General features: G+C 57.1%; 2 protein-coding genes across 6 annotated transcripts; one reads left to right on the top strand and one right to left on the bottom strand.

The window, feature by feature from the left end:
* Positions 1 to 208: 208 nt before the first annotated feature.
* Aebp1 (AE binding protein 1) lies at positions 209 to 8,195 on the top strand. 3 transcript variants are annotated; one of them, XM_013148230.3, is made up of 21 exons: positions 209 to 604; positions 1,908 to 2,285; positions 2,648 to 2,716; positions 2,836 to 2,907; positions 2,994 to 3,152; positions 3,224 to 3,289; positions 3,518 to 3,592; positions 3,767 to 3,847; positions 3,918 to 3,971; positions 4,231 to 4,340; positions 4,423 to 4,562; positions 4,831 to 4,915; positions 5,009 to 5,153; positions 5,234 to 5,319; positions 5,486 to 5,609; positions 5,804 to 6,000; positions 6,084 to 6,263; positions 6,375 to 6,726; positions 6,805 to 6,944; positions 7,040 to 7,139; positions 7,370 to 8,195. In XM_013148230.3, the coding sequence occupies exons 1-21, from the start codon at positions 370 to 372 to the stop codon at positions 7,987 to 7,989; spliced, it is 3,468 nt and encodes a 1,155-aa protein (XP_013003684.1). In that variant the 5' UTR covers positions 209 to 369; the 3' UTR covers positions 7,990 to 8,195. The 3 variants fall into 3 exon arrangements, with proteins under 3 accessions (XP_013003684.1, XP_013003685.1, XP_013003683.1); XM_013148229.3 differs by having other exon boundaries at positions 210 to 604; positions 3,515 to 3,592; XM_013148231.3 differs by lacking the exon at positions 2,648 to 2,716 and having other exon boundaries at positions 3,515 to 3,592.
* An 83-nt stretch (positions 8,196 to 8,278) lies between these two features.
* Positions 8,279 to 18,932, bottom strand: Pold2 (DNA polymerase delta 2, accessory subunit). 3 transcript variants are annotated; one of them, XM_005008789.4, is made up of 11 exons: positions 18,851 to 18,932; positions 17,437 to 17,710; positions 10,722 to 10,843; positions 10,459 to 10,582; positions 10,068 to 10,182; positions 9,789 to 9,987; positions 9,603 to 9,683; positions 9,361 to 9,518; positions 9,118 to 9,245; positions 8,721 to 8,822; positions 8,279 to 8,486 (listed from the first exon to the last, which is right to left on the bottom strand). In XM_005008789.4, the coding sequence occupies exons 2-11, from the start codon at positions 17,654 to 17,656 to the stop codon at positions 8,326 to 8,328; spliced, it is 1,410 nt and encodes a 469-aa protein (XP_005008846.2). In that variant the 5' UTR covers positions 17,657 to 17,710; positions 18,851 to 18,932; the 3' UTR covers positions 8,279 to 8,325. The 3 variants fall into 3 exon arrangements, with proteins under 3 accessions (XP_005008846.2, XP_063090498.1, XP_023419102.1); XM_063234428.1 differs by lacking the exon at positions 18,851 to 18,932 and adding an exon at positions 18,653 to 18,833 and having other exon boundaries at positions 9,361 to 9,452; XM_023563334.2 differs by lacking the exon at positions 18,851 to 18,932 and adding an exon at positions 18,653 to 18,829.
* Positions 18,933 to 24,084: the final 5,152 nt, after the last annotated feature.

The following is a 24,084-nucleotide window of genomic DNA, read 5'->3' as shown; positions in this document are numbered from 1 at the left end:
CCCATGCGCTCTGAGACCTGGGTGGCTCTTGCCCCAGACCCTCGGTCCTGGGCGCACAGGAGGCTCGCAGTCTGCGTTCTGGGACGCGCCAGGAGCCCGCGCCGGGACCGCCCCGTCCCCCCACAGCCCATCCGTGCGCGCCCGGCTCCTCCTTCTCCTCCTCCTCCTCCTCCCCGGGGTGGGGAGGCCGCTCCGGAAGCCCCGGCGCCCCCGCCCCGGCCGTTGGCCCTGGAGAGGACGGACCGCGCCACGCGGGGCAGGAGCGGACGGCCACCGCCTCGGGGCCCCAGTCTCTCCGTGGACCCCGAGCCTCTCTGGGGTCCTGAACCCCTGCCGGGACCCCTAGTGTCTTTCCCGGCCCCAGCGGCCATGGCGGGCGTGCGTGCTGCGCCCCTGCTCGGCGGCCTCCTGCTGCTCCTAGCGCTGTGCCCCGGGGGGCGCCCGCAGACCGTGCTCACCGACGATGAGATCGAGGAGTTCCTCGAGGGCTTCCTGTCGGAGCTGCAGCCCGAGCGCCGCGAGGACTACGACGTGGAGGCCCCAGCGCCCCCCCAGGGCGCACGCCCTGCCCAGGAGGGAGGCCAGGCGGGGGCGGCCGAGGGAGGTGAGATGGGGGGTAGGACTAAGAGTGGGCTGGTGAGACACCTCTTGCGGGGGCCTCGAAGTGAGACTTGGGTGGGGCCAGGAAAGTGAGACCCCGGTGCTATTGGGGGTGGTGGTGAAAGGTGGCGCAGAAGGTGAAAACCCAGGGCAGGCAGACTCCTCAGGAGTAAGCAGGGCTCCCCGACTTTTCCATCTTTCCTCCCCCTCCTGGCCGCTGGCTAGGAGGGACACTGGCCAGGAGGGCACATTCAGCACCCAGCCACAGGCTCCCTGGGTGGGGATGTCTATGTGCTGGTCCTCAGGCTCTCTGGGGTCCGGGCTTGGGCCACGGGGATGAGCACACACCACACCCGGGACAGGAGACCTATGTCCCAGCTTCCAGGAGAGTCCAGTGATGTGATGCATGGCCAAGGCATGTAACCCAGGCTCTTACGTAATCTGTGTCAGTAAATCTTCACTGTTTATCAGGCTCTTGGCAAGGTGGCAGGGGATCTCATGATCTCTCTCCCAGGAGAGGCCGAAGCACCTTGCCCCATTCCTTAAATTGAAGCTTCCCCCTCCACTGGCACCTCCACTGCAGCTCCTGTTGGCTGTGCCCTGTAGTGGCTGGGCCCTGCCGTCCAGGACACCTAGATGCCACCAGGGCAGCCCCCTCCTGTGTTTTGTAATTTCTGTATTTGGCTAAACGGCCCTTGAGTCTCCCACCACCCTTAAATTCCCAGTGGCATCTGCAGCTCCTTGCATAGGGTGCAGGGAGGATCCTCATGAGGTGGCCCACAGGGGCCCCAGCTTCCAGACTCCCTGAACTGTATCATCAGCCATGTGCTTCCTGCTTGTCCTTCTGTACACTGTGATCCACAGGTCTCCCAGGACCCACTGCTGGTCCTAGCCTTCAGTCCACCCGAGACCCCTTATTTCTTGCTCTTTGTTGGGCTTCAGGAGTCATCTCTTCTTGTTCCTGTAGGGAGGGTCCAGGTGGGCCCATGTCCTTTGCTTCATATGACAGTGTGTGCAGGGGTGACCACTGCTCCATCAGGCCTGGCAGGCTGAGTCACTCTGTGCACCTCCCATGTCCAGCACAGAACCGTGTGTCCTGTGACTGGCAGGTGACACTGGGTGAAGGAGTGGACCCTCGGGCTCCTGTTGAGGATTCAGCCCTGAAAGTGAGTGTTGAGTGCTTAGTCTGTAGAGAGGCTAAGGTGTCAGGTTGGTGGCCCTGGACTCGCACACAGAAAGCCTGGGTTCAAACCTCAGTGCTGCCACTTTGGCTTCATTAGTTTGATCTGAGTCTGTATTCTGGACAGCACCACTGGAAAAGGCCAAAGACAAAGGAAAGAAAGGGAAGAAGGACAAGGGCCCCAAGGCCACCAAGCAGCCCCCTCCAGAGGAGACCCCCAGGCCACCTAAGAAGGGGAAAGAGAAGCCACCCAAGGCCACTAAGAAACCCAAGGAGAAGCCACCCAAGGCCACCAAGAAGCCCAAGGAAAAGCCACCTAAGGCCACAAAGAAGCCCAAGGAGAAGCCACCCAAGGCCACCAAGAAGCCCAAAGAGAAACCACCCAAGGCCACTAAGAAGCCCCCCGCAGGGAGGAAGTTCTCCACTTCTGCGCCCTTAGAAACTGAGGAGTGGCCGCTGCCCTCGCCCCCAATTCCTGGCCCTGAGATGCCAGTCCCGGAGGGAGGTTTGTGCTGGGCTTGCAGGGTCTCCAAGGCTCCAGCTTCCCCTGGAGGCAGGGAGGGGTAAGAGGGCTCCAGGACTCCATTTCCCCATTACACCCCATTACACAGGGTGTACTCTGGGGCCTTGCTGTGTATGAACTTGGCAAGGTGATTCTCTGGGCCAGGGCAGGCCTTGGCAGCCTGTGGAGAGCTGCCTGGCCCCTGATCCTGTGCAGTGCCCTGCTGCTTCCCTCTGGCAGTCAGCTCTCTGCCCCCAGGGGTACAGCGGGGTGCCCCAACCTTCATGGGGTGAGCTGTGGCCCTAGGCTGGCAAGGTGCTCAAGACAGGCCCCTGTCCTGCTGTTTTTGGGGTTCTGCATTGCAGGGGGTGCCTTTCCAAATGCCTGGCAGGGCCCAGAAAAGGTCCATGTGGCACCCCGGAAACACCAGCCTGGTGAGTGGCCATCATCCTCCTGGCCCCTGGTGACCAGCTACCCTGGTTCTGGACTGAGGGATTTCCTGGAGGGGGCTCAGGTGGGGTTGTGAGGTGGTCCACTGGTGTCTTCTCTACAGAACTGGAGGAGGAGACTGAGATGCCTACGCTGGACTACAATGACCAGATAGAGAGAGAGGACTATGAGGACTGTGAGTAGGTTTGCCCTGGCCCGGGCACTGCCTGTCCTGCCTGAGGGCCCTCCCAGCCTGGTCACTCAGAGCCCACCTCCCCTCAGTCGAGTATATCCGGCGCCAGAAGCAGCCCAAGCCACCGCCCAGCAGGAGGAGGTTCTGGCCAGAGCGCCCTGTGGAGAAGGCTGAGGAGCCGGAAGAGACGCCAGAGGAGAGGCCGGAGAGGCCGGAGGAGAGGCCAGAGGAGAGGAAGGAAGAGATTGGTAGGGCGGGGGCAGAGGAAGGGGTTGCTGGGGATGGACTCTGGCCCACACCCACCTCCTCATATCCACAGAGCCACCTCAGAAGCCGCTGCTGCCTGACTATGATGATGGCTTTGTGATCCCCAACTATGATGACAGTGAGTGTGCAGCATGTCATGGTCCGAGGGGTACCATAGACCTCTGGGGCAGGCGTGTCATCAGGGCTTGGGGTTGGCCCTGCCTACTCCCCGCCCGACTTTGCCAGACATGTGCCTTGGCCTCAGCCTCAGGCCTGTCACCACTGCACCTACCCTTCGGGCTCCCGTGAACCCTCCAGCCAGGGTGGGCAGGGACGGGACCTCAGCAGGGCTGTTCTTCTGCAGTAGACGACTACTTCCCGCTGCCTCCACCGCCCAAGCCTGATGCTTGGCCAGAGACGGATGAAGAGAAGGAGGAGCTGAGTGAGTGGGACCAGGCATCACCCCACCAGCCATCACCTGAGGCCAGCTCTGCCTGCCTGACCAAGCCCTACCTGTGCCCATGTCAGCCCCGCCCCCCAGTGACCCTGGCTGTACCCCACTGCACCCCAAGCTCTAGGCCAGGCTGATAGGCCTCTCCTGCCTCACCCCCTCCAGAGAAACCCAAGAAGGAGGGCAGCAGCCCCAAGGAGGAGACGGAGGATAAAGGAGCTGTGGAGAAGGGCAAGGACCATAAAGGTGGGTGCTACTCTGGGGACATCTTTCTGCTGCCTGGCCTGTGACCCACCTGCCCCCTCTTGGTCTGCAGGGCCCCAGAAGGGCGAGGAGTTGGAGGAGGAATGGGCTCCAATGGAGAAGATCAGTGAGTGGGCTGGGGTGGGCGTGGGGCCCAGTAACGCGGCCGGTCGAAATTGGGGAATTCTGCCTGCTTTGGGGCAGCGAAGGGAAGGCAGGCTAGGGGCACGGCAGCTCCTGGCCTGGGTCTATCTCAGCACTGGCTGTCTACTGCCAGTGGACAAAGGGTGCCCAGAAGGAGGCAGTGGGTTTTGGGGTGCTGGGCTTGGGGTTGGTTGATACAGGGAGGACTGAGCCTGCCACTGCTGGCCGGGTGTGTGCCCTAGAGTGCCCGCCCATCGGGATGGAGTCACACCGCATCGAGGACAACCAGATCCGAGCCTCTTCCATGCTTCGCCATGGGCTGGGGGCCCAGCGTGGCCGGCTCAACATGCAGGTGGGTGAGTTGTTGGCGCATCCCACGTGAGTGAGGGACCCCCCCCCCCGCACTGTGCTCAGCCTCCTTGCTGTCCCCACAGGCTGGCCCCAACGAGGACGACTACTATGATGGTGCGTGGTGTGCGGAGGACGACCCGCACACCCAGTGGATCGAGGTGGACACCAGAAGGACCACTCGGTTCACAGGCGTCATCACCCAGGGCCGGGACTCTACCATCCAGTAGGTGGCTGGGCTCCCAGGCCGTGGACAGTGGCTCTGAGTCCCACTTGGGTCACCTGGGAAGGCCAAAAGGACCCATGAGGGCCACCTCACTCCCACCCTGTCCTTGGGCCCATTAGCTCCAATTCAGAGGGGCACACAAGGCATGGACAGGCCACTGCCCATGCCACAGGCAGCACAGAGCCACATGCCACAGAGGGTGGGGGGGACATCCCCGCTGGGGCCTGAGTAGGAGAGCAGTCCTGCTCTGACCGTGCTTGCTCCACAGTGACGACTTTGTGACCACCTTCTTTGTGGGCTTCAGCAATGACAGTCAGACATGGGTGATGTACACCAATGGCTACGAGGAAATGGTGGGTGCCGGCCTCTGCTCTGTGTCCGCTGCCTGGTCCTGGTTGGGCTCCCAGGGCATGAAGTGCAGCACTGAGGCCATCCCCGTCCCCCAGACCTTCCATGGGAACGTGGACAAGGACACGCCGGTGCTGAGCGAGTTCCCGGAGTCCGTGGTGGCCCGCTTCATCCGCATCTACCCCCTCACCTGGAACGGCAGCCTGTGCATGCGCCTGGAGGTGCTAGGCTGCCCTGTGAGCTGTGAGTGCTGAGGGCTGGGGGCAGCGGGGGCTGCGTGGCTGGGGCGGCTGGCTCAGGGCCCTGCTGCCCACCCTCTGCAGCCATCTACAGCTATTACACACAGAATGAGGTGGTGGCCACTGATGACCTGGATTTCCAGCACCACAGCTACAAGGATATGCGCCAGGTTAGGGGCTGTGTCCCTCCTGGTTTGTCCCTGGGATCCCAGGGCACAGCCCCCGCTCAGGGGAAGGAGACTAGGATCTGGGGGTGCCTAGGAGGTCCTGGGGTCAGTGGCCCTTCCAGGCCTGGGGCAGAGACATGGTCAGTAATGCGTCCCCTGTCCCCACCAGCTGATGAAGCAGGTGAATGAGGAGTGTCCTACTATCACCCGCACATACAGCCTGGGCAAGAGCTCTCGAGGGCTCAAGATCTACGCCATGGAGATCTCCGACAACCCCGGAGAGCACGAGCTGGGTGAGGCCTGGTGCACTGTGCAGGGCAGGCTCCACTTCCCCTCCACTGTGGCAGGGGCAGTGCAGCTTGGCCATTAGCGACAGCAGAGCTCATGGCCTCTCCCTTCAGGGGTCCAGGCCTGGCTTGCTGGACACTATAAGCTTGAGCCGTCCCCACTCGTGGGCTGAGTGCTTATTGTGGCTTCTGCCCTCTAGGGGAGCCCGAGTTCCGCTACACAGCGGGGATCCATGGCAACGAGGTGCTGGGCCGCGAGCTGCTGCTGCTGCTCATGCAGTACCTGTGCCGTGAGTACAGAGACGGGAACCCGCGTGTGCGCAATCTGGTGCAGGACACACGCATCCACCTGGTGCCCTCACTGAACCCCGATGGCTATGAGGTGGCAGCACAGATGGTGGGTGTGCAGGGGTCTGGGGGTGGCACAGGGAGGCTGGGGACAGTGCTGGTGGCTGAGGCTGATGTGGCAACTGCCCACAGGGCTCCGAGTTCGGGAACTGGGCACTGGGGCTGTGGACCGAGGAAGGCTTTGACATCTTTGAGGACTTCCCGGATCTCACCTCCGTGCTCTGGGGAGCTGAGGAGAGGAAATGGGTCCCCTACCATGTCCCCAACAACAACTTGCCCATCCCTGAACGTTACTTATCCCCAGATGCCACGGTGAGGAGCAAGCCCTGGCTGAGCCTTGGAGATCCAGGGGCTGGGGGACTGGCGGGCTGTGGGGAGTGGAGCAGTGCTGATGGGAGCCCTAACTCCTGGTGGCAACCCCAGGTGTCCACAGAGGTCCGGGCCATCATTGCCTGGATGGAGAAGAACCCCTTTGTACTGGGAGCAAACCTGAACGGTGGCGAGCGGCTTGTGTCCTACCCCTATGACATGGCCCACACGCCCAGCCAGGAGCAGCTGCTGGCGGCAGCCATGGCGGCCGCCCGAGGGGAGGATGACGATGAGGTGTCCGAGGCACAGGAGACCCCGGACCATGCCATCTTCCGGTGGCTGGCCATCTCCTTCGCCTCCGCCCACCTCACCATGACTGAGCCCTACCGCGGAGGATGCCAGGCGCAGGACTACACCAACGGCATGGGCATCATCAATGGCGCCAAATGGAACCCCCGCTCGGGCAGTGAGTCAGGCTGTGGGGGCCAGGACACAGGGGCACCTGGCCTGGGGCGGGGGTGACCATGGGTCCATGTCTGCCCAGCCATCAACGACTTCAGCTACCTGCACACCAACTGCCTGGAGCTGTCTATCTACCTGGGCTGCGACAAGTTCCCGCACGAGAGCGAGCTGCCTCGCGAGTGGGAGAACAACAAGGAAGCGCTGCTGACCTTCATGGAGCAGGTGGGTGCCATTGGCACCCAGGGGTGGGCGCAACAGACACGGAGCAGGGACGTAGGGGTGTCTGTGTGGCCCCATACTTTGTGTCCCTCCTACAGGTGCACCGCGGCATCAAGGGCGTGGTGACAGATGAGCAAGGCATCCCCATTGCCAATGCCACCATCTCCGTGAGTGGCATCAACCACGGTGTGAAGACAGGTACCAGGCCGCCCTGGGTGACATGTCCCAGCCCAGCCCCAGCTGTGTGTGTGGCTGTGGCACGGTGCCCAGCAAGCCCCTGGCCCTGCACAGCCAAAGCAGGGACAGGGCCTGGTGGACTCAGAAAGGAAGTTGGATTTGTGGGAGAACCATGGGGCAGGGCTCAGAGTGGCAAGTGGAGCTGAAGGGCTGTGGCCCTGTGACAGTCACCGGTCTCAACCCCTTGGCAGCAAGTGGTGGAGACTACTGGCGCATCCTGAACCCTGGTGAGTACCGCGTGACAGCCCACGCAGAAGGCTACACCCCCAGCGCCAAGACCTGTACCGTGGACTACGACATCGGGGCCACCCAATGCAACTTCATCCTGGCCCGCTCCAACTGGAAGCGCATCCGGGAGATCATGGCCATGAACGGGAACCGGCCCATCCTCCGTGTGGACCCCTCACGCCCCATGACCCCCCAGCAGCGGCGCCTGCAGCAGCGGCGCCTTCAGCAGCGGCTGCGGCTGCGGGAACAGATGCGGCTGCGGCGACTCAACGCCACCTCAGCCTCCACCACGATCCCCACTCCCACTCTCGGCCCCACCCCTGCCCCCACCTCTGTCCCTGTCCTTACGCCCGGCCCCACACGAGGACCCCAGGACTACCTACCCCATATCACAGAGGGCTGGGAGGAGCTGGAGACCGAGACCTACACAGAGGTGGTGACAGAACTTGAGACCGACTATGGGATTGAGGTGGAGCCCGTGGAGGAAGTGGAGGAGGAGGAGGAGGGAGAAGGGGAAACCACCGGCCTTGACTTCCCCTTCACAACAGAGGAGACCTACACGGTGAACTTTGGGGACTTTTGAGAGCAGGGCTGGTGCGTTCCTGGTATCCCCAAGCCTGCACTGTTACACACACACAGCATCAGCGCCAGAGGCCCTGGGTGCCTCCCACAGGGCACAGAGGCGACAGGGCCTACAGGCCAGAGTGCATGGAGGCCCCTGCTCTGCCTTAAGGAGGGACAGGAGAGGGAGGCCAAGGTCACACCAATAAACCCAGCTCACAACACTGACCAGCAGCTCCTGAGCACTTGGGACAAGGGCTCATGGCCCTGGGCTCTCAATGTTGTAGTCACCTTCCAAGCAGGCCAAGGGCTCAGACACTTGGGCTTTATTTACAAGGCTCTTACTTCTGGGCAAGCATCAGGGGCCCAGCCCCAGGGCTTCCAGCTCATCCTCCTCTGCCCCAAAGCCTGCAAAGCTGATGGGCTGGCAGGCCAGGCTGCGCAGGTTCACCAGGCAGGCGGTCTGTGTGGCACTGAAGTCAGGAATGGCCACCAGCAGCACCATCTGGTCCTCAGGGCCTGGGAAGCAGCCAAAGACAGTGATCTTAGGTTCTGGGCGGCCTCACAGCCAAGCTCCCAGAAGTAAGCAGGCGACAAGATGGGGGGTTGGTGGAGGCACATAGCTCAGAGCCACCCAATAACACAAAGGCCACCAGGCAGATCCCAGGCTGTGTGTCCTACAAGGGCCTTGTCCCCAGGTGAGAGCAGATAATCCTCAGCCCCTCAGGCCTGGGTCCCCCATGCCAAACTCACCCCGGATGACCCTGGAGCCGAAGCTGGGGGTGTTGCCACAGAAGTAGACGTGCGGGCACTCGAGGCAGATGAACGGGTCGGTCTTGTAGAAGGGGTAGCAGCCTGAGAAGAGGCCATGCTAAGCAGATCCCGCCATAGGGCCCTGCACGGATGCAGAGCAGCTCCCTCCCCTCTCAGGCCACTGCTAGTAGCTGTCCCCCCACTGTGACAAAGTGTCAGGCTGCCCCATGACCGATGACACTGGACATGTGCATTCCTACCCCCAGCTGGCTTACTCCGTGGTCTTCAGCCTAAGGAGTCCTGGCCACAGAGGGAATAAGACTCCAGGTGGCTTCCATAACAGCTGTTCCTCAACCCCCTCCCTGGCCCTTGTCCACCAGTTCGACCTGGCTGTTACCTAGGGTGTCAGGGGCTGTGGGGCTGATGTGACGGACCCGCAGGGTCCACTCTAGGATCTCTAGATGGTCTTCCATGCTGCTGTATCGGAAAATGTCACTCACGTTCTGTCCTGATGTCCCTAGGAACCTGCAAGGCAAGGCTCACTATGAAGGTCACTATTGCCACTCACCTACAGCAGGCAGCCTGGGCTCCCAGGAACCCCATGGCACCCCCACCCTCACCCCCACCCCACATCAGCTACCTGACCCCATCGATGGTGGCTTGGTAGGGGTTGGTGACCAGCTGCAGAGTGGAGTAGGCGGTAGCCAGGGGGAGCATGCACGGGTGCAGGGGCTGCTGGGGGAGTGTGTAGTTGGTCGGGTCGAATTCACCTGGCATTACGTCCACGGGCACTGAGGCCTGGAGGGCACAGAGCCGGGAGGGCTTGCAGGGCAGCTCTGCAGCCTGGGGGTCTCCCTGCCCCCGCCAGCCCCCACTGCTCACACTCAGCTGCAGGAGGATCTCGTCCAGCATCTTGACCGCCTCCACGCTGGCTGCCTGAGTCTTCTTGGTGAGGTACTTGGCCTGTGAGTTGAAGCGCAGAGGCATCAGGATCCCCAGCTCCGAGGAGATCGGAGCGCAGTAGTTGCACAGCCCCAGGCACAGGCACGAAGGTGTGGCAGGTGCTACCTTGTTGATGGAGTCCCTGCTCTGGGTGCTGGGACTCAGGAGGTTGCCAGCCAGGATGACTCGGGACACACAGGCGGCGCTGCACTGCTCACCCTCGTCCCCCAGCTGCCCCGTCACCACGTCCACCAGCAGCTGGGTGCCCAGCAGGCTCTCGCCACCACCTCCGCCCAGGCCCAGCCCAGATACCAGCAGCACAAACCTGCAAGTAGCAGTGGCCCCCGTGAGGCACCGAGGGAGCCTCCCACCCCCAGGCAACCCTGTCCCCCAAGGGCCTCTCACCTGTCTGTGTCAAGGCAGGGCGCAGGCTCCTGTGGGCCAAGGTCAGCGAAGCAGTGGTCCTCCACCAGGAACTTCCCATCATCTTGCACGAAGCCACACACGGCCAGCACTGTTCCTGCAGGGTGGTGAGGTCAGGCCTGAGGGACCGCCAGGAGTTCCTACCCCCTTCCAGTCCCCTTGGCTACCCCAGTGAAGTCTCACTCAGGACTGTCTCTGAGGGAGCCAGGGCAACACATCTCATCAGTGACATCTACTGCCTTCTGAACCACACATGCACTCCCACAAACTTGAACATGCCAGCCTCACTGACAGCCCAGCTCCTACCATCCCTCTGGGGTTCCCAACTCCCCATTCCACTGCACCCAACACACCCCCATGGGGCTGCTCCCACCTGTGACCAGTCTCGAGACATCGATGGCACCTTTCAGCTTGATGCGCTGCAGCTCATCCTCCAGGACCAGCTCGTCGTCTGGGTGGATGTACTTGCTCCTCGGGGGCTGGGGGAGCAGGTTGTGCTGGAAGGCAGAGAAGGGAGGTGGCCTCGGGCAAGGCCGCCAGGCACAAATGTCAGCAGATGGCCCCACAACTCTGTCCCTCTTGCCCATCTCCACAGGCTGGGGGTGGCGTATGGTCTCCCTAAGCCACAGGTCTCACCTCCTCGCTGATCTCACGCAGGATGGAGGGCTGCAGGGGCATAGCCTTGAACAGTGTGCCCACCACACAGCACTTCTCCCCGGGCTGCAGCTCACACAGCTTCTTCAGCGGGACACCACTGCCTGGGCATGGGGGTGGGGGCACAGACTCAGCATGTTGAGACCCTGCCCAGCACTGGGGCCACTTCCAGGGCCTCATGGGAGGGTGAACATTAAGCGAGCAGGGCCGCCACAGGCAGGGGACAGGCCTGGATGGGTGAGGCCGTGTAAAGACAGTGCAGTGTGTGCTGTGGCCACAACTGGGAATGTGCAGAGCCACCCAGATGAGGCGGGAAGAATCCTCCCCCAGAGCCTGAGGGAACCTGTCTTGCTCATACCAACTTCAGGACTCTAGTTCCAGAACTGTGAGGGGACGTGCTGTCTGTTGTCCTGAGTCACCCAGTTTGCAGGTCTTTGTTACAGCAGCCAGAGGAAACAGACAAAGAGTACCTACCTCACTTCTGGCCAGAGCATCAGCTTCCTGTGCAAAGGGGTGGCCCCCAGCCTTTCCCTCCCAGAATCACATCTTTCTTAGAGTCTGAATTCCTCTCCCTTTGCTCCCACCAAATGCTTCATTCACTGAAGTCTCCCACCTGTGGCTCTCAGCTGTGGTTTGGATGCAGTTTGTCCCCCCTAACACCTCTCCGGGTTCATGTGTGGTGACATGGGGGACCTCGGAGCAGGTCCTGTGCTTACTGGGGGAGCTGCCTTAGAGGGAGTTACTGCAGCTCTGGTAGGACACTGAGTGGCGCCCTTGGACAGCTCCCTGGCTTCCTGTTTGGTGATATGAACTCTCCTTCTTGCACACATTCCTGCCATCTGTCATGAAGTCCCCACCTGTGACGCTGAAGCCAGAAGTGAGCTACATAAGCCTCTATTTTACAAGCAGGAAGTCTCCAGCCTCAGGCGCTTTGCTACTGTAACAGAAAATGGACTCACACATGCTCAGACTGGAGAACTCCATAAACACACGTTAGCCCAATATGACAGTAGATATTATCACATTGCTGAGAAGGGATCCAAATGCATGGCCCTTGAGCACTGGGCACAGCATGGGCACAGACAGTGAAACCAGACACAAAGGACCACCCTTGCCCACTGGGGAGCTTTGTCAACAGTTGTGGTCACTGAAAGAGAATCTAATTTCCACGAAGTCTTTAAAAGGTGGTGTTGGGAGCCGCGTCTGTGATAGCTCGCCTTGCGCGGCGGACGTGCGGCCTGTGGTAAAGAGCAAAGCCTGAGGTAGATTACCCCTCCCATCGAATATGTTAGTTTCCTGCTTACCGCGTAAACAACCCGCTCAACAATATAGTCTGCCTGGCAACTGATGATGTTAGCCAATCAGCTTGCCTTGCTTACTTTAACATGATTGGACACTGTACCCGTATATATACCGGTGCCACCCCTGGGCGGAAGAAGAAGCCAGGTAGAAGCCCAGAAGTAAAAGCCCAAAAGGAGCCGCGGAGAGCGGACCGGTAGAGGCTTTGGGGCAGACTGAAGCACAAAAGGAGCCGCGGGGAGCGGACCAGAGGAGGCTTCAGCTGGGAGCGATCCCAGGGCAGGCTGTACGGAGAAGGAAAATAAAAAGAAAAGGTTGTCCACTACCAGACTTTGTCGTGTGTCCTTCCTGCCGGCCGGGAGCGGACATCGACATTTGGAGGCCCGCCCGGGGACTGATCACCCCCGAGACGTGGAAGTGGACAACGCTCCAGTACAGAGCTGCGAGACAGGTGAGTTGGGGATAAGCCTGGGCTCTGGGTGGCGCGCACCTACAGGGCTTTTAGACTCCCCTCAGGCTCACGCGTAAGTGGCGGATTCCTTGGGCCTCACGCGGTGAGTAACATATTAAAAGATGGGAAACATGTTAGGTAGCAACACTAAGAGCGAGGGTGGTTGTGGAGAAAGCTCTCAAGAGCTTACAAAAGTACGCAGGGTATCTGAGCAGGCCCAGTCAGGGAGCTCCCGAGAGGGGTCCGTCAAGGGGAACAAAGATGCTAAGGAGGAGGACGGGGCTCTAGCCTCGGAGTCGTCTGACTCCGAGGACGAGGGAAAGTTGAATGGCAAGGAGGCCAAAGAGACCAGCTGTCAGGAGCCTAAGTCGCTCGATAAGGAGTCGCAGGGTTCTTTCCCAGTAATTCAGGGTACCACAGAGCCATTTGTTGACTTTGTGGCCCGAATGCAAGATGCTGCCGATAAGATATTCTCTGATCCGGGAGTGGCTCGACCGCTGGTAAGGCAGCTGATTTTTGAGCAATGTACAAAGGAGTGCAAGGCAGCGATAGCTCCTCATAAGAACAAGGACCTCAACGCCTGGATTAGGATATGCAGAGAGATAGGGGGGCCGCTCTCCAACTCGGGAGTGGCTGCTCTCCTGGCTGCGGCTGTACAGCAGAGGGGACCTCGCGGGTTAGAAGGGGAATGTAAGGCTAAAAGGTGTTTTGCCTGCGGGGAGCCAGGACACATTAAACGTCATTGCCCAAACAATGCAGATGCTAGGCCTCGCCCTAGGAATGAAGAACCATATGTTTGTGGGCGATGCAAGAGGGGATCACACAAAGCTGAGGAGTGTAGGTCGGTCTTTGATGCTCAGGGCAACCGTATTTGTGGACAAGATGCTAGAGAGCCAAAAAACGGCCAGAGGGGGCCCCCTTCACAGGCGGGCCCCCGCCCCAGAGACAGGACAGCTCAGGGTGGCAGCCTTCAACAAGGGCCACCCCTGGGTCAGCAGGTGTGGACCTCAGTGTCGCCTCCAGACTTATACAGAAGGTCACCATTAGGATGGATGGCGTTAGGACCCTAAATGACATGCAAAAACTATTGGGAGACATTAATTGGATTAGGCCATATTTACATATACCAAATTCAGATCTCAAACCCCTGTTCGACCTTCTGAAGGGAGACCCAGATATAGCCTCCCACAGGAGGCTCACTCCTGAGGCAAAAGCTGCCTTACAGAGAGTGGAAAAAGCCTTAGGTGGGGCTACCTTACACAGAATTGAACCAGGGCGACCCTTTGATGTCTGTTTGCTACAGACTAGTCTACAGCCTACAGCGGTGATTTGGCAGAAAGGACCACTACTGTGGATACACCCTAAGGTCTCACCTGCAAAAGTCATAGAGCATTACCCGGAGGCAGTCGCTTCATTGGCCCTTGAAGCGCATGATAGAGCTGTCCAACATTTTGGCTCAGGACCACAAGCCATCCGAGTACCCTATACCGCCAGCCAGATCAAGACCCTGGCTGCCTGCATAGATACGTGGGCCATTCTGAGATGTGTTTTCCATGGGGATATAAACAATCAATACCCTAAAGACCCTATCTTGTCATTTGTCACTCAGCACCCTATAATTTTTCCAAAGGTTACTGCCTCTGAGCCATTAGTCCTAGCAACTACAATATACACAGATGGCTCCAAGACGGGGATAGGCGCCTATGTGATCCTAGGCAAGCCCCCGGTTACCATACAATTTGAACCAGATCAGCCTCAGGTGGTGGAACTGCAGATCGTTAAAATGATTCTTGAACGGTTCTCAGAAGCCATTAACATTGTCTCCGATTCTAGGTATGTGGTCAATGCTATGCAAGTGCTTGAGACTGCCAGTTTAATTAGATCCACTTCCACAGTGGCTGGACTGTTCCTGTCTATCCAGACATTGCTTCAGAACAGACACCATAAGGTCTTCACCACCCACATAAGAGCACATACATCCCTGCCAGGGCCTATGGCACAGGGGAATGCGGCTGCTGATACTGCCACTCGCCCGTTATGGATTTTTACCTTACTAACACCAATCGAGCGAGCCCGTGCCTTCCATGATATGTTTCATGTCAATGCCAGGACACTAGCAAACCATTTCCATGTTTCCAGAGCAGATGCACGAGATAGCGTGCGACTATGTGACTCCTGTGCCACATACAAACCTGCCATACCGATGGGAGTAAACCCTCGAGGTTTGATCCCTGGTGATGTTTGGCAGATGGACATCACACATATACAGGAGTTTGGGACTCTTAAATATGTTCATGTTTCCACAGACACCTGTTCTCACGTCATATTCGCAACAGCAGAAACAGGTGAAAAAGTGTCTAATGTGATCAATCATTGCCTGGCAGCTTGGGCCGCATGGGGCAAACCAAAAATATTAAAAACTGATAATGGACCAGCCTATATAGGCAAAGCCTTCAATGAGTTCTGCAAAATGATGGAGGTTCAATTAAAACATGGTATCCCATACAATCCCCAAAGTCAAGGAATCATTGAAAGGGCTCATAGAAGCCTCAAAGAAATTTTACAAAAACAAAAAGGGGGAGTAGGCCAAGGCCTGGCCCCAAAGGCACGATTATCCATGGCACTATTCACACACAATTTTTTAAATTTAAATAATGATAATTGCTCCCCAGCCGTGGAGCACTGCAACCCTTCCCCCAACCATAAAGGGTGGGTGAAGTGGAAAGATGTCCTGACAGGACAATGGATGGGCCCGGATCCAGTGGTCAGCTGGAACCGAGGCGCGGTTTGTGTTTTCCCACAGGAACCGGGACGAGAACCACTGTGGATACCGGAGAGACTGACACGGGCAACAAAGCCCTCGACTGAAGATCAGACCTGCCCTACTGGAGATCCATCACAGACCAACCAATAAGATGAATAGAAATAGCGGTAGCCCGAAATGGACAAGAAGATCCTCAGGCATATGCATGGCTTGCTCAATTGGCCCACGACCGAGTCTAGATATGGCGGGCATCCCTCATTCTCCTCCATAAGGTGACAATACACAGCAGGGTAGGTGAGTCAATGACGGGTAAGAGCGTGCCTCCCCAGCACGACTCTACCTAAGCCAGGCCCTACCCCATTCTGCACGTAAGCCGCTGGACTGTTAGATGCTGCCCAGGTCTAAATTTCTCTCCGAGGGGATTTCTTTACGGAGAGGAAATGAGTGCAAGCTTGTGTGCATCCAGGTTCCGTCCAGTTTGTGCCTGGCCCTAGAAAAAGGACGAGGGCCTCAGGGCCTTGGCAGACCATGGCATGGCCAACCAGGGTCTAAGCCAAGGACCTACGGTGGACCTACACATAGGGCATAAGCCTCTGCACCCAGTCCAGGAAGGGCTACGATGCGCACATTCATAAAAAATAAAATAGGGGGAGATGTTGGGAGCCGCGTCTGTGATAGCTCGCCTTGCGCGGCGGACGTGCGGCCTGTGGTAAAGAGCAAAGCCTGAGGTAGATTACCCCTCCCATCGAATATGTTAGTTTCCTGCTTACCGCGTAAACAACCCGCTCAACAATATAGTCTGCCTGGCAACTGATGATGTTAGCCAATCAGCTTGCCTTGCTTACTTTAACATGATTGGACACTGTACCCGTATATATACCGGTGCCACCCCTGGGCGGAAGAAGAAGCCAGGTAGAAGCCCAGAAGTAAAAGCCCAAAAGGAGCCGCGGAGAGCGGACCGGTAGAGGCTTTGGGGCAGACTGAAGCACAAAAGGAGCCGCGGGGAGCGGACCAGAGGAGGCTTCAGCTGGGAGCGATCCCAGGGCAGGCTGTACGGAGAAGGAAAATAAAAAGAAAAGGTTGTCCACTACCAGACTTTGTCGTGTGTCCTTCCTGCCGGCCGGGAGCGGACATCGACAAGGTGGGACTGGCTGGATACTGTGGCGTACACATGTAATGCTAGCACTCTGGAGGCTGAAGCAAGGGGATCACCACAGGTTCGAGGTCAGCCTGGGCAACACAGTGACTTCAAGGCCAGCCTGACCTATAGTGAGATCAAAAAACCATAAAACAAAGGGGAGTGGGACAGACTAACATTGGGCCCAAGCAGCAGTTAAATCTACAGAAGGTACCCACAAAGGCTTAAAGGAAAGTGAGGAAAAGGTTCTTGGAGGTGGAGGAGAGGTAAACAGCACTTTTGCCTCAGGTAATGAACAGAAATACCCTGATGATTTGGTCGTTCTGGTAGCCACTGTTCTGCTGCCCAGACATAGCTGACTCAGTGGCTTCCAGGCCAGGTGCTGGGGACAGTGAGTAAGGCAGGATCTCACCTACAAAAGCCTCTGTTTAAAAAGATTATGAAAAATGAATCTGAAGACACATGGAAAGCCACTCTTTATGTATATCATAAGAGAGATTATTCAACTTCACCCAAGTTAAAGGTATGTGTGTAGGGGTCTCCTGCTTCACCATCTAGAGCATAGCTGCAAGAACAATAAAAGGAAGAAATGGGGGGAAAGACAGTCTACTTCATGAAGAAAGAGAAAGAGACCATCAGTGCATGAGTGTGACCGCTGGAGAGCACCAAACAGATCAGGAGGAAAAGCAGACGCTGGTAACACAGGGGTCCCTCAAGACTGCAACAATGGCTTCTGGTGCTAAGCCTGTCATGCTGGGGGGCTCTTAAGGGGCAATGTGGGCAAACAGTTGTTTGATTTGTACCAAGGACAGGACAAACATTTCCTTCCACCAATGTAATACTCACCATCACTGCTAGAATTCAGACCAGCCTCTGAACTGAACCTAACCTTACATCTTCAGGTTATTTAATTTTCATTATTACCTTATGAAGAAATTAGGGGATAAAGAGGCTAATTTTCCCAAGATAACTGGGAAATGGGGTAGATCAAAGGACAGTTCTGAGTTCTGGGCTGATGGCGGAAGCATACCCCAAATCCACTCACCCCACTGCTGCTGGGCCCGGCTCACCAGGAAGGGCCTCATCTGGATCAGGCGGGTGGCATAGATGTGGGCGTACTGCCGGTTAAAGCTGCGCTCCCCTAGGCGGAAGGGCTGTGAGGAGTTGGTGTAAGTGGCCACAGGCACCCGAGTGAAGGTGGCATTGCTGGCCGATGGTGGTGACAGCAGAGTGTGGGCCCGCTGGGCGGCCTGCTCAGAAAACATGGCTGTACTCTTTAGCCCACTGTCCAGATGGCTGTGCCCAGGCCCGCAGGATTCCTAGAAAGACACAAACGAATCCCTGCCACCAAGGCAGTGGCTCTCCCAGTGTCTCAGGCAAACGACCACACCCAAAGGGCATCCGGAAAGAAGAGTAATGGACACAGTGGCCCCTGACACCCAGAAGCCTAACCCAGAAAGGAAGAGGAAAGCTGAGAGGGTTTGTCCCACTTGGAACACTCTCCAAGTTCCAAACTCAGGTGTCCACTACCTGCTTCCAACTTCCACTTGGACAACAATCAGGGTCTCAATTGTTTTTTGTCTTTTTGAGACAGGGTCTCACTATGCAGTTCAGGCTGGCCTTGAGCTCACTTTGTAGCCCAATGATCCTCCTGCCTCAGCCTCCTGAGTGCTGGGATTACAGGCCTGAGCCACCACACCAGGCTCAGGGTCTCAAATTTAGCCCACCCCAAATGGGATCCCTGACCCTCCCTGATATGACATTGTACCTTCCACAGCCGCAGCAGCCGCAGCCCTCCCACTGGCTGCTCTCCCACATGGATCCTCAGCTCCCCGGCTGTTTTGCACTAGGTTCTTCTGCACTCGCCTCAAAGCTCACCTCGGCCCCACCTGGTTTACAGCTTCGATCCCTCTCATCCCGCCCCATACCAGTGCGTTTCCAACTGACAGTGTTTACAGCACTTGCCTTCTAACATCTGCATTTTAAATTTGTCTGCCTCCTTCAACTAGATCGTAAGCTTCAGGACTGAGACTCTGCTTTACTCCTGGAGTTATTTATATTTAGTACCAGTACCAAGGCCCGCCTTATTAAGTCTAACAACCTGCACCTTCAGGACGCAGGATTTGGTAGTACAAGGACTGTACATGAAATGTTCTGAAATGACTCCTGTGTACTTTTTCTGGTCCAGTTATGTGAAACTTCTGCAGCTTGCTCGGGCCCTGTCTCTACCGGGCAGACCCGGTCGGGCAAGCGGGGTCTACCTTGGCCCATAGGGTGCTGGAAGCGCCCCAACAGTGCTCCGCAGCACGCGGCGGCCGTCGGTGCCACCCACTGCCAGGCCCCCAACCTCGGGCCCACGCGGCGGGACGGGACGCGCCTCGAGACTGGAGCCGGCGGCCCTGGCCCCCCAACACCGGCCAGCAGCCCCACACCAGCCGGCTCGCCAGGACCTCACTCACCGCGCCGCGCGCCGCATCCCGCCAATCCCCGCGCGCTCAGCCTGCCCACCGCCACCTCCCGCCAATCTCCGTGCTCCCGCCCTACCTCTTCTCATTCCGCCAATCGCCGCCCTCTCCACTCTGTCAATCACTGCCCACCGCATCCGGATTTCAGCACGCCCAGTCGCCCCGGACACGGAGCTACGCCCCCTGGTTCCCCGGGCAACGAAGGGCGGGGCCGGCGCGGTGCGACCCGTGCGCATGCCTACGCGCCAAGAAAGGCGTGTGGGCGCGTGGCTGGCTGCTCGGGAGCTGTGGGGAGCTGTGGGGAGCCGTTCGTAGCTGCTAGGACGCTCATCCAGGACCAGGAGGTGAACGGCTCTGTCGGCCTCTGTTGCTCCCGAGAGCGAGTAAAGGAAAGGCCCCGGGCTGCACACCCCGAAGGAGGCGTTGCTGTACCCAGGAAAAGCCTGGCGGAGCGCTCTTGTGCCGCTGGCCGCCGCATTCAAACTCCTTCCCCTCTCTGATTCGTAGCATTTGCGTCCCCGCGGAAAGGCTTTTCGCAGACGCTTGTCTCCCACTCCCACTGGCTCGGTGGTTTTCTGACTTCCCGTACTTGGTGCATCTGTTTCCTAAATCCTGGTCTGCTCCACGTGGCGTGCCTAGGGTTGTAAAAGCTCTTGCAGTGGATTTACCGCAATTCTGCATTCTTGACACATTTCTTCTTCCATTTCTCAACCCTCGTAGCAAGGGCTGTTTTCTTTATCCACTCATCTGCTGATGGACCAGATTTAGCTAACCATATAATCTTGATTGATCATAGTTTTGTCCCACAGTGTACCCACAGTGTGATTTTGTTCTATAAAACTTCCTTTGAGAAGTGGGCTCCTTGGCAGCCCACTTTTGGGCCCCCTCCTGTCTCTCAAGGGCTGTCTCTCTCTCAGTAAAGTTTTCTAGTATTAACTTCCGCTTAGAATTTATTCTTCAGCTTTAGGGAACACAAACCTGACATGTAACAGGTTGGGAGTTACAACTTTTCAAGTTCAAGGCCTGAGCAGTTTAGTGACCAGCAAGACCCTGTCTAAAGTTAAAAAAAAATAATAAAAAATAAAAAAACAACTATCACAAGGGAAACTTTTACCAGAGCGTAGCTAGTTTAGGGAAAGAGATCAGTCCAAAGCCAGCTACCTCTAGCCTTTGCTGTTCACCTGACAGTGGGAGCTGGAGAAAAATAAATGAGAAGACTAAAGCAGAATTACAAGACTGAAACACTGGACTCTACAACTTTCCAGGGCTACGTGGCCAGGTCCCTGCACCCAAACTTTTAAAGTGCTTAACTCCTGTGTTGAGCTCTGACTCACAGGCTTTTGTGTCTTTGGAGGCAGCTGTGCCAGATCCCTGACACCCACAGGAGTGCAGCAGGCTGCGGGGGAGGAGGGTGTCCAGGACTCTCAGGGTGCTGCCTGACAGTGGAATCTGGGGGTGGGGAGAGACAGAGGAAATCCAGATTTCCAGAGCCTGGGAAGGGGGTGGGGGTGCTGCAGAGAGGTGGGAGCGGAGATAAGGTTCTATTTTTGAGCTGTGTGCCTTTGGTGTCAGTGGCACATCATGGGGAAAGATGCTGAGGTTTGGTGGCAGAGGAAAGTTTGGAGGCTGCTACAGATACTAGGGACAATAGAGATGGGAGGGCAGAGGTTGTCAAGAAGGGAAAGGAAAGAGCAGCTGGAGTACAGAGTAGGCCTTGGAGGTGGAGATGGTGGAAGAGAGGCCAGTGAGAGGTTTATTTAGAATTTCAGTTATTTGAGTTGGTTTTGATGTGCCAGGACAAAGGTAATAAAGCCAGTCAGGGCCCTGCAGTGTTCAGAGGAAGCCATGGAGACCTGAGTGTGCTCCAGGAGGGACCTTGATAGGAATCAGGGGTGGCTTCCTGGAGGAGGTGACCCCTGGATGGGGCCTAAAGCCCACAGAGGCCAAGGATAAAGATTATTTGCTGCGCTGACCTGCAGTTGGCCCATGGGCCTTTTCCTAGGTCCGTGGCACTCTTCTGTGTCTGTTTTTTGAGAACAACGCGCTCAGTTCAGCAGATGCTCTCTCCACGAGGACTAGGTCCTGGGGTACCTGTGAGCAGTCATCAGTCAGAGAGACTCTATTTCTTGTAATCAAAAGTCACAATGAGAAAAAGAAGCTCAGTTGTTGTTAATTTTTGTTTTCTTAAAGTCAGCGCCTCACTATGTAGTTTAAGTGGTTTTGAACTCACTATGTGGCCTACAGGATTCTCCTGCCTCATCCTTGAAAGTTCTGGGATTAAGTCTTTCTTAAACTTTGCCACTGTAAGGGCTGGGAATTTAGCTCAGCAGTATAAGCACCTGCCTTGCAAGTGAGTTTGATCCCCGGTACTGATTTAAAAAAAGAAACTACCACTGCTACTCTTCATTTTCATTAGAATATTGGCTAGACTGATGGACTTACTTCAGGGCTATCAGATGAGGTGTGTGGAATCTCACTGTCAAAATGACAGTGGTTCCTTATTTCTTAGGATGCTTGAGTGACCAGATGGCCCTTGCCTCTTCTTGCCTGAGCTTGGCTATAGCCACTATCTGGGGTCATAGGGTCCTTGGGAGCCTCCCACCTATGCAACAGCCTGGGGTTAGGGCTGAGGGCCAGGCCTCTGTCCTAATGGTCTTTATCCTGGTCTCTCTCAGCATGGTGGCCTGTGGGTTCGAGACAGGGAGGGCAGAATTGTGACATGCCACAGGCCAGCCAGGATTCAGGGAAAAGCAGCCCAGTCCTGATAGGAGCAGCCCTGGCCTACATGACACTGGATTCTGTGGCGTGGTATTCAGGCTTAGGGTTAGGGTCCAGGGCTCTGCTATCCAGGGAAGAGGAGACTGTTTGCACTGCTGGCCCAGCGACTGCTGCTCCTTTAATCACAGGCTGCATGGGCCCCGGCCAGTGACTGTGCTCAGGGTTCTGAACTAAGAGCAGCTTGCTCTAGGCTGACCAGAACAGAGGAGGCCAGAAGCCAGGTATGGAGGCACACGTCTGTGATCTCGGCACTCAGAGAGGCTAAGGCACGACTGCAAATTCAAGACCATCCTGGGAAGTTTAGCAAGACCTTGTCTCAAAATAAAAAATTAATTAGCTGGGGATGAAGCTAAGTGGTAGAGCCCCTGGGTGGTAGAGCAACCGTCCACTAATGGGAAAAAAAAAATGGCTGGGAGGGTCAGGAAGGTGCTGATAAGATGTTGTATTCAGGGCTTGCAAGGGAAAGGGAATAGGTTTAATACAGGACACATCCTTTATAGTATTATTTTATAATATTCACCCAGAAGTAAAATGCAGAAGAACACAAGAGATCTGTCCATGCTCCTGAGAGCCAAAGAATCCAGCAGAGGGTCTGGAGCCCCCAGCAATGTTCCCTATGAGCTTACATCAGAAGGCCAAGGGCTCTGAGATGAAACACAGAAGGTCTGCATCCAGAAGCCCAGGGGCCAGCGCTGAAGGCAGAGAGTCTGCTCTGAGAGCCAGGAGATGATGCTCAGGTGAAGGTGAAGATTTGAAGGCCTCTGAAGAGAGCAGCAGCTGAAGCATAGCAGCCTCTGCTCTTCTGAAGGTTGGAGGTGGGCAGGAGGTGGGATGCCGTGGAGTCTCTGGCAACCCCCATGGGCGAACCCCAGGGGAGGCCTCCAGGATTCTGGGGTAAGACCCTTCCATGGAAAATCAGCAGCATGCACTCTGTCACTCATGTTTTCATTCTATGACATTTTGGCAGCAATGCTTAGGTGGATCTTCCACACCCAGAACCACACTGACTCAGCTCAGCTGGGCGTCCACATGCGAGTTGACCCTCACTTAATCCTCCACCTAAGTTAGCTCTCTACTTGAAGCCCTGGATGCACATGAGACACAGAAACCTCCTGGGACAAAGACTGTGTGTGGCTCATCCTCCCAGAGAGGGAGCCCAGCCCAGATCTGCTGGCTCGCGCTGTCTGCCCTGGGATCACCCTGCACAAAGATCAACGCGTGTTCAAACCTAGCTCTGTCACCTTTGGCCTGTTTGTAACTTTGACCAAGCTGCTAATCACTTGATGCCTCAGTTTTTCCATCTGAAAGTGGGGTGACAGTCCCTGTGAACAAATGGCAACTGTTTGCCTCAGAGGGCGGGTACTCACTTCATGTGGGTGAGAGGGGTTAGGGTGGAGGTCGAAGGACACATGATGCCCAGATGTCTAGGCCCAGCCTGGTGCCACCCTCTCACCTTTGAGGCACCAGAGGCCCATATAGGAGCTGTGCCCTGGGCAGCAGGATGGGGTGGCACACATATCTGTCCTTCCAGGAGAAAACTTATGCCACACCAGTCAGGCCTGCTGACCAGGCAGGCTGAAAGTGGAGTCTATTCCTGGGCCAGGCACAGCCTTAGACCCAGGTGTACCAGGGAGAAAGGGCACTGGGGATGGCAGATTGCAGTTGCGTGGCGAGTGTCCAGGGCAGAAGGTGCTTTGTGAGTGCTCCCCACTCTAAGGGCAGCCTGGACGGAGCTCACCTGTGTACACAGTCTCGGAGGAGAGGGGGGCCTACTGCTTTACCTTCAGCCACAGCCTGGGTCCGGTCAGGCCTCCATCTGCGGGAGGGTCTAGACTGAGGGCAATTGGTTGGTTGGGCTGTGGGCAGCAGGCACCCATTAGCCCTGGCGTTGTGAGGCCTTCACAGCTCAGGCCCACCCAAGAAGCACGCAGGGTCACGTATTCCTCATGCCAGGGCAGGAGCTAAGCCTGACTTGAACCTTATCAGTGGCGTGAGACTGCTAAACACAGAATAGGGCTGGGGCAGGGCAGGGGTAAGGGGCTCAGGATAAGGTCGGAAGCTGCAGCACCACAGGGCCCAGACCTCACTGTCCTGAGTCCCTGGGATCTGGGGAGCAGCGGGCAGTCACACTGACCCCAGAGAGACCACCCTCACACAAGACACTCTGTGGGGATGAACTATCAAGCCATGTTGGCAAGGCAGAAAACCAGAATCTCCTGCCAGCCCAGGAACCCTTCCCTCAGAAGGAGGCAGGAAAGACAGTAGTTTAATTATTTAATAAACATTGAACTGAGCACGGCACTCATTCCAGGGCATACTGCTAAGAGACTACAAGGACGGACCCGGCCCCCTTGGATGTAGCAACTGGTCCCAACTGTGTCCCCAGAGAATCAGGGGACCAGGATGCATTGCAGAGAGAGGTTTGTGACACTCTTCACTGCCCTAGGAGG

Source organism: Cavia porcellus, unplaced genomic scaffold (genome assembly GCF_034190915.1).
Source record: "Cavia porcellus strain 051 isolate PalLab524CR breed Dunkin Hartley unplaced genomic scaffold, mCavPor4.1 scaffold_23, whole genome shotgun sequence".
NCBI classification, from domain to species: Eukaryota; Metazoa; Chordata; class Mammalia; order Rodentia; family Caviidae; genus Cavia; species Cavia porcellus.
Note: the sequence above shows the minus strand (reverse complement) of the source record. Positions and strands in the feature narration are given on the sequence as shown.